This window comes from Notolabrus celidotus, chromosome 19 (assembly GCF_009762535.1).
Source record: "Notolabrus celidotus isolate fNotCel1 chromosome 19, fNotCel1.pri, whole genome shotgun sequence".
Taxonomy (NCBI): Eukaryota; Metazoa; Chordata; class Actinopteri; order Labriformes; family Labridae; genus Notolabrus; species Notolabrus celidotus.
In genome coordinates this window covers 1,567,611-1,577,128 of record NC_048290.1, presented here as the reverse complement: position 1 = coordinate 1,577,128, position 9,518 = coordinate 1,567,611, and the positions used below count along the sequence as shown (strand labels likewise).

The following is a 9,518-nucleotide window of genomic DNA, read 5'->3' as shown; positions in this document are numbered from 1 at the left end:
AAAAGAATATTTGCAGTTTGCATAATCCGGTGGAAAATCATAGACTTTTTGGACCGGCTGGGGGGTCCATAAAGGTCTAGTATAATCTCTCTGTTTTTTTGAAGTAAACATTACACTCTGTGTGTCAGGTGAATGGGTAACCTGTGTGTTTGGTGTGTTTACAGCAGGTTTCAGGGCTTAAAGAATATAATATATGGCCCTATATGAGACTCATCATGGCGAGAAATACAACAACTGTTTTTGTAAAAAGATAGTTCATGAAATATAAAAATTTTCAGAATGTACTTGTACTTTTTTTTTGCAAACAAAGGGAAACATTTAGAGTTTTTGTTATTTATAGGTTATTATGTTCTGATTTTACAGGTCCGGCTCACTTGAGATCAAATTGGGCTGAATGTGGCCCCTGAACTGAAATGAGTTTGACACCCCTGTTCTAAACCCAAAAACCCAGCTCCTATGAACCCTGTGTCTCACTACAAAAACACTCAGACAGTATTAAATATTCCTCTTCCTTATACAGTAAAGTTGCAGATGATTGCTTTTTATAAACACAGTCAGGACTCCTTGAACAACTCTTGAGTTAGGGCCTGTGTCCACTGACAACAGTTTCTGCACTGGGAGCACCAAATACCACATTTCTTTTGTCTCTAAGCTCTCAGTTGAAAAATAGTTCAACTACTGGAACAATTTGACGCTCATTAATGTCCCTTCTTCTTCAATGACCAATCAAAATCAAGAAGGGGCGGGACTTTGGATATGAATTTTGTCATCAGCTACGGTGAATGAGAAACTAACCAGGCCTCGAGCTGCTGCCAATTTTAGGAAGTGATCCCTCTCTGTTGTTGTTACATTTTCTTCATAATATCTCCTTAAATTAAAGTAAATCTTAAATACAACATAAGCACGGTGAGAAACGCTTTGAAATTAAGGTTGCAGGCGCTTCCAGTGCAAAAAAAAAGAAGCGTCCTGTTAGTGGACACAGGCCCTTAGACAACATTTAACTCCTCTTGATTTAAAGCCACAGTGTGTGAGATTGTTTTAGCTATGATATGTAGCATGTGCTGCTGTCCTCAACAGCTGTTTTTTTTCATGGTTCCACCAGGGGGCGCCAAAGTCAGTGATTACCAAACTCAAAGTTGCACTCTTCAAACATTTTTTTTACTTCAACAACAGATAAAATGACCGTGGGAAACTTAAAATGAGGCTAATCCATGCAAAAATATGAGCTATAGGATCAAGCCTGTGATTTAACCTCCTTTAGTTTATTAGTTTGGATTTGAACCCACAAACTTTGATCTCGTGAACCCTGTGTTCCAGAAAAAAAAAGGCTAAGCTAGACCTTCAGACGGTGCATTTCAAGATCGAGTGCATCACAGCAGTGTAACTGGGCTGTCCCATCTTAAAGATTCTTATAATACAGTTGACAAATGTGTCCATCTTTTCCCAAGCGCCTGAAATTCATTTAAACTCAATCAAACAGCTGGCAATACAAATATTAAAATAAGAAAGGTGCCTTGTAAGCTCAAATTATCATGAGTTATGGTAGCTAGTTACTTAGCTTGGTGGCTAACTAGCTACAGATTGCCAAACAATAGGGTTGGTGCTTTGTAATGTAAGGGGTAAGGATGGTAACAGTTACTCGGTGTGCATATTGAAGGCAATCCTCTGCACAGTGTTTTTAATGGACTGAGAAGCTCCTTCAGTGATCGACTGGTGATGCCTCAGTACTCCACAGAACTCCTTAGAAGGTCCTTTGTTCCTGCAGCAGTCACTTGTAGCCATGGATCTGACCCATAGCTGTTAATTAGGCCTCAAATGGTGTGACTGTACTGTCTTATTGTTTGTTGATTCTGTGAACAGACCCTTATGGCATATGAATGTCCCCCACAGGAGATCAATAAAGTTATCTAATCTAATCTAATCTAATCTAATATTTACGTTATTCAGACATTTATTGAAGCTCCCATCATGACACCTAGGCTGTGACGGCTAACGTTAAACAGGTACGTAAGCTAACGAATGATCATAAATCAGAGGTTCATTTGCACGCTTTGGCAAGAGGCACATCTTTACTACAACGGTTGATAGTGCTCATGGGATATGCAGTCCTTATATTGGAAAAACACCACCAGTTCTGTCCATAGGGGGTGCCAGAATCAACACAACTCCTCACAGTGTCTTTAAGAAAGTGTTGCACATAGAAGTCACGAGCACAGTGATCACACAGCACACTGAAGAAGAGGAAGGAACCTGCAGTTCGTACATTTAGAGGCTGTTTTTGTTTTTCTTAAATAGTTTCCCTCGTTGGTTTTTTCTGCACGGACACATGACATAAAACATGTTACACGTTAAAACTCACGGCTGACATTCCTCTGGTCCTTCACGCTGTGGTTTTGAACTGCTCAGTCTGAATGGAGTGTCTCCTCAGCAGCATCCTCCGGGTCAGCTCCTTGGGGTGTCCAGGAGGAGCCGAGGGGAGGAAGCCTTTTAAAGCAGACTCTTTCTCACAGTAAGCTCCTCCACCGCCGGAGTTTAGATTATACACATTAATGAGGGGGCTGCTGGTGGAGTTGAGGGTCAGTGGTGGTAGAGATCTCGGCCTGGCTTGGGAGTTCTGGTCCAACAGGTACGCTCCGGACCCTCTGCGCTCAAACCCCGACAGCAGCTTCCTTCCTGAGGCCGACAATGACTCTCTGGACCCGAGTGTGCTGGAGCAACGTAAGGGGGCCAGCCTCTTGGCATCTATAAGGTCTTTGGCTCTCTGCTGGGACTCTTCAGGAACACGTTGGATGTCTATTGCTAGCTGAGGATCGGAGCTGTAGATGTCCGCACCAAGCTTGCGCCTCTGGATGATGCTGTAAAGACTAGACGAGGCCAGGTTGTGGAGTTGTTGAGAGCCAATGTTTCTGCCACCAGAGAAGGAGGAAGAGGATCTGATTGGTTCTGTTCCAAGGTTTCCAGAGTGGAGGTTGGGGTGGGAGGCGGAGTGGGATGATAAGAGACCTGGCAAAGACACCTTCTGTCCGACATGTTTGGCACACCCGTTCTTCCCGTCTCCTTGTACCCCCTTCTCCTTTTCCAATCGTTCTTCGTACCAGTTAAAGCTATGACTGAGCGAGCTGGTGCTGCCTTCCTCATCCAGTTTGGGAATCCTGAAAGAGAGGTCCTCACTCGGGTTGAGGTCTTGATGATGCTGATGGGCAAGCAGGGAGGCTGGGATTTTCAGCCACGGCTCAGAGTTCAACCGTAGAAGAGGCTGCTGCAGTCCATTTGGTACCGCCTGGCCGACCCTTTGAAACCGTGAAGGGGAACAAGGATGGGAGCTAACCCCAAAGGACTTGGGTTCTTTAAAGGAGAAGACAGACTGTGGGGGGTGTAAGGAGGTCGAGGAACACTTGGGGGAGGTGATGAGCTGGATGTCTGAGGGGGATGCGGGAGCTGCTGATGTTGCTTTGCCTGTGTGATCATCAGGATCGAGTGAAGGCATGCTGAGGTACTGCTTGGCTTTAAGTTCCCCACATGGGAATTGGTCCGTCGTTATGATGATCACCTCCTTCCCCTTGGCCTTGCACGTGTCCAGCAGCAGCTTCAGCACCTTCCAGTCTCCAGTCATGACTGCGTGAACCAACGCAGACGTCCCTGAGTGATCCTCGAGGCCGATGTCGGCTCCACTACCTAAAAGCAAAGACACGACCTCAGAGCCGACTTGCTCTCTGCAGGCATGCATCAGAGCAGAGAGACCCGCCTTGTCCTGGATGTTTGGATCAGCTCCTTTCTCCAGAAGGAACTGTACCAGCTTGACCCGGCTGGCGCTCTGGGCGTCGGTGTGCTGGGTCTTGCAGGCCACCATCAGAGGTGTCTGGCCTTGGCTGTCGCTCTCGTTGATGTACGCTCCTCCTTCCAGGAGCAGTCGCGTGAGTCGCAGGCGCCGGAGGAATACCGCTCTCAGTAAGGGGTTGCCTGAGTCCATGGCTAGGCCCGGGTTACTGCCTTCTCCCTCCATCCCTCGAGGACCCAGATGTTGGTTTTAGAGATGATGTGAGACGGGATTCTGTGGGAATAAGGAAGACTTTTAGACGGCAGAATTAGCTTTTTACAACTTTAAATCCAACGTTTAGAAACTCAAGTAATGCAAGCAATCTCAGGAGAAGTGCAAAACACTAAATGATGATCCCTTATTCATCTTTGTGTTGTGGTTGCTTTCTCTCCTATGCTGCAGTTCTTCCTTGTTCCTTTTATCCCTGTGTTGCTGTAATAAAAGCCTCTTGTCATCCTGGGTTGTTTGGTAGATTGGGAATAATCAGAAGAGGTATCGTGTATTAGAAAGTGGAGGCAAGGACTTGGATAGTGCTCCCTTTAAAACCACTGAATTGGAATTAAGGTTGAAGAAGACCAGAAGGTGGCAGTGTTGCACAATCTTGAATGCCAGCCGCCATATATCCTCAAAGAAGAAGAAGAGGTTCCAGGTGCACCTCAGCCAAACAAATCAGAAGTAGCCACAGTGACTTCACATCACCAACTGCTCTCTGTAGAGAAATATGGAGCCACTGATGGCAGTCACCATGCTGGAAATGCTGACTCCAGCTGCTTCCAACTTCTCTTCAAACGAGAGTTATTTTTAAATCTTTGGAGATAAATAGGACGACTGAAGAGAGACATGTGGGGAGTAGAGGGTGTGGAGGATAGCTTGAAGTTGAAACAGGGGGACTAGACCAAACTGGTGCCCATATATCAGTTTAGTATTAATTGTTTGGTCAATGTAGATCTGTAGGTTAAGTTTTTATTTCGGCAATTAGGAGGTTTTTAAAAGTTTTAGTGTTAGTTTTAGACAATCTCCAAACATTAGTCACTGCCAACATGAGGCCAGACCATAGACTGTATAATAAATGGATGTTGTCTTAGTGAAGTCACCCATTTGGTTTCTGAAGCAGAGTTTTGAAGCCTTTCATCGGCGGTCGCCATATTGGAAATGTGGAAACTAAACCCAACTTTTGGTCAACTTAGCATGAGGCAAAGAGGCGGGCCTTAGCTTCCTCACAAAGTCAGCCGTGCCTCTAATTACGCCAAACTCATTACTTTAACATCTTTAAAACTACTGACTTATGAAAATAAATCAAACCCTGTAAGGTGTGTAACGATAGAGAAATGAGGTAATCAGACTTAAATCGTATTTTGAACCAGGCTGTAAACATGTTTAATTCTGCTGTAAAGATCGTCTACTTTGAATGGATGTGTATGTGGTTTCTGGTGTTTCTGCTGCCAGCCTCTAGTGGACACTGTAGGAACTGCAGTTATGAACACCTAAGCATTGGCTTCATTTCTCATGGTTGGAAGTTGCTGCTCCAAACTGACAGATGATGTGATGTGCTGCCATCTGCTGGTTTAAAACAGCCACTGCCAAAAAACTCTGAGATATTTAATATTTAACCAAAAAACTCAACATATGTACAAATTGAACTGTCAAAGACACAGGGAAAATTTCTCTTGAATTTATTAAATTTATAAAAAATTCAGATTTCAGAAGAAACTCCTTAATTTACGTCTTTATTTGCATACAATTATTACTTTATTCTCATGTTTGCAACTTAAAGGTGACATATCTCGCTTTTTTCATCAACATATATTGGTCTAAGAGGTCCCCAAAACATGTCTTTAAAGTTTATGCACAAAAAAACACTTTGAAATCAGATTTTGGTCTGCCTGAAAAACACTCTTCTTCAGTCCTCCTCAGAACAGTCTGTTTTCTCTCTGACCACGCCCCCTCAGGAAGTGGATGTGCATCGGCTCTCCTGCACGTTGATCTAATGTTTACATGTTGGCTGAATATACACGGCTGCTCAGAGATCGCGTTACTTCAACCCTCTGAATCTGATCCAGAATCTGATCCTGACGGAGAGGCGCCTGCAGCAGGACCTTTCTGAACCATTGGTCACAGATTTAGTGTTTCTTGTTGTTTTATTTGTCAGCATGTCGACGTGTGTCTTGGTACACAGCTACCAACATGTAGCTATGTGGCTATGCTAACTAGCGCTAGCACTTATCCATGATAAATAAAAATCATCCACTAGATCTTCAAATCTGCAGATGTGGGGAGTAAAACCGACCTTTGTGTTTATTAAGACAGCCTACAACTAGCATGCCTCCCTCCTAAGCTCCTTGTTAGCACACATGTGTGCAGGGAATGAAAAACGGAGGAGGGGTTGAGTTGTATTTTATACAGTCTATGGGCTGAACAAGCTCCGAGCTCTGACTTCCTGTTACAGACCGGATGGCGTTGTGACGTATGAAAAACACTGAAAACTGAAACGGCTGGTTTCAGCACACATTTACAGAAAGGTGGAGAAATCAGAACAGGGGCAGAATGGATTCTTTGACTTTTCAGGGGGTTTGTAGACAGGGACAGAGATTTCAGGTAGAGAACCATTAAAAAGAACATTTTGCATGATATGTCACCTTTAATCTTGACATCTTAATATTTTTTCTATATGGTGGTCCTAATCCGACGGTTTCATTCAATTATCAATTTTCTTCAGTAGACAAAAAAATGTTTCTAATATTCTAGTTTTTGTTATTTTATTATTTTTCCTTCATGATTAAAACCTTTAAAAGAAATCCCTCTGATTGGTATGTCACGAGCAGAGTAACTGAAAGGTTGTCACGCTTGCATAATTTTTATTTACTGCTGTATAAAACAAGAGATTCCATGTTAGCAGAAGCAGATCATATGAAGCGTGTGTCTTTTATTCGTGTTCACATCTGCATTCCTTTTCCTGCGCCCGTCCTCTGCAGCACCAGCAGACACGGCCGCTCTCTGTCAGCCTTTGTACTGTTTGTCCTTGCTTCTCTTTATTGGACCAAATCAGGTGGCAGTTACCAATGTCTCAGACAGTAACATAACATTTTCCTGCATGAGTCACAGACTGTGAGACTGAGACATGGTGAGGATCTACATGTATGAAGGAGAGAGAGAGAGACGGAACGAGAGAGAGAATGACAGTAATAGATTTTAAATTGATGCTTTGTCCGTCAATCTTTGCACAAATAGACAAAGTGCATGTGCAGCAGAGTGCTTCAGACCTACTGTCTGTTTGACTTCACTCTGCAGAACTGAAACCACACAATGATCAGTGCCCTACATAATTCAACATGTTTATAACATGTGTTGCCATTGGAGATGCTCCAGTTTCTGCTTATTAACAAATCAATGTAACGCAGCGAGGTTAAAGGATCCATGGGGTGATATTTGATGTTTGTCTGACAGGAGAAGACAACGATGAAGGATGGATCTTCCTCCTCTGTGTCAATCAAAATCTATGAAACATACATCATAGAGCAAAACTGACGTTAGATATTTAAGCCAACCCTGCTGCTCACTCGAGAGACAACACGCAGATTAATCCGCCGCTAAAAATAGTCCCCAACAAAAGCAGTCTTTCCCTTTTTTTAAGTTACAAAAAAACCAGGATTAGACTTTTATAGATAGATTGAGGATTGAAAGTACAGTCACGTTGACACCAAACACTTCAGGGTTATTCGGACGAATCATTGGTTACGATGAACCTCTAATCAGGCCACGCCCCCTCCGATCTTTGGAGTGACAAATCAGGGATAAATCAAAATTAAAAAAGGGTGTGGCCAGCCTTGGCTTCAGGTGAGTGCATCAAACTGGTGAATCCAACATGTTAAATGTTCTCATGCTGAGTGAGAAAGAGTCGATTGATTCACTTTTCTACGATGCATTTATCGTAAATTGCGATGAATCGTGCAACCTTCACTATAAATCGTACAAATATGCTCCGTCATGTCTTACCATTTTTTAAGTTACAAAACAAACAAGATTCGACTTTAATAAGAAGAATGAAGATTGAAGTAAAGTCGTGTTGACACCAAACACTACAGGATTATTCGGACGAATAATCGGTTACGACAAACCTTGAAACAGGCCACGCCTCCTCCGATCTTTGGAGTGACAAATTGTGGATAAATCAAAATTTAAAAAGGGGAATGGCCAGCTGTAGCTTCATATGACTGCATCAAAATAATGCATCCTTTCAATTTCTTTTTGGTGGTATTATTATTATTATTATTATTATTATCATTTATTTACTATTCTTATTTTTATTTTTATTTCCTCTAAGATTTGTTTATATTAGAAAAATGCAAACTTTACGATACAGGTCCATTATTCAAACATCTTATTTTTTAAACATAGTCATATGTACACAAATTTATAAAAAAGACAAATAATAATAACATTTAATTAAAACAAATTTAAATGATTATTTTTCATAATTTGTTTTATTGTATTCTTATTGCTTTTTTACCTTTTGCATTTATTTGTTTTTAAGTATTAACCTGTTTATCTTATTGTAGTTTCTTTTTTTTATTTTCCCTTCTATTTATTTATCCTTTATTTTAAATTATTATCATTTATTATTATTGGTTGCTTTGTCCTTCATTCATTTATTGTGTTTCTTTTTTTTTTTTTTTCAACTTTATTTGTAGAAAATTTGTTCAACTTAGCATGAGGCAAAGAGGCGGGCCTTAGCTTCCTCACAAAGTCAGCCGTGCCTCTAATTACGCCAAACTCATTACTTTAATATCTTTAAAACTACTGACTTATGAAAATAAATCAAACCCTGTAAGGTGTGTGAGGATAGAGAAATGAGGTAATCAGACTTAAAGGTGACATATCATGCAAAATGGACTTTTTAATGGTTCTCTACCTGAAATCTGTGTCCCTGTCTACAAACCCCCCGAGAATGAAAAGAATCCATTCTGCCCCTGTTCTGATTTCTCCACCTTTCTGTAAATGTGTGTGAAACGAGCCGTTTCCGTGTTTTTGTCACGTAACAACAATATCCGGTCTGTAACAGGAAGTCAGAGCTCGGAGCTTGTTCAGCCCATAGACTGTATAAAATACAACTCAACCCCTCCTCCGTTTTTCATTCCCTGCACACGTGTGCTAACAAGGAGCTTAGGAGGGAGGCATGCTAGTTGTAGGCTGTCTTAATAAACACAAAGGTCGCTTTGACTCCCCACGTCTGCAGATTTGAAGATCTAGTGGATGATTTTTATTTGTCATGGATAAGTGCTAGCGCTAGTTAGCATAGCCACATAGCTACATCTTCATAGCTGTAGCTGTAGCTGTGTACCAAGACACACGTCGACATACTGACAAATAAAACAACAAGAAACACTAAATCTGTGACCAATCCTTCAGAAAGGTCCTGCTACAGGCACCTCTCCGTCAGGATCAGATTCTGGATCAGATTCAGAGGGTTGAAGTAACGCGATCTCTGAGCAGCCGTGTATATTCAGCCAACATGTAAACATTAGATCAACGTGCTGGACAGCCGAGGCACACCCACTTCCTGAGGGGGCGTGGTCAGAGAGAAAACAGAGTGTTCTGAGGAGGGCTGAAGAAGAGGGTTTTTCAGGCAGACCAAAATCTGATTTCAAAGTGTTTTTTTGAGCTTAAACTTTAAAGACATGTTTTGGGGACCTCTTAGACCAAT

General features: G+C 42.0%; 1 protein-coding gene across 1 annotated transcript; it reads right to left on the bottom strand.

The window, feature by feature from the left end:
• Positions 1–1,246: 1,246 nt before the first annotated feature.
• On the bottom strand, positions 1,247–4,020 carry ankrd34ba (ankyrin repeat domain 34Ba). Its single transcript, XM_034710099.1, has one exon. It carries the CDS (start codon positions 4,001–4,003, stop codon positions 2,381–2,383), a length of 1,623 nt encoding a protein of 540 aa, XP_034565990.1. The 5' UTR covers positions 4,004–4,020; the 3' UTR covers positions 1,247–2,380.
• Positions 4,021–9,518: the final 5,498 nt, after the last annotated feature.

What these genes read in the sequence shown, in the direction of transcription:
- ankrd34ba (XM_034710099.1), bottom strand. Translation starts at nt 4,003, where the DNA reads ATGGAGGGAGAAGGCAGTAACCCGGGCCTAGCCATGGACTCAGGCAAC.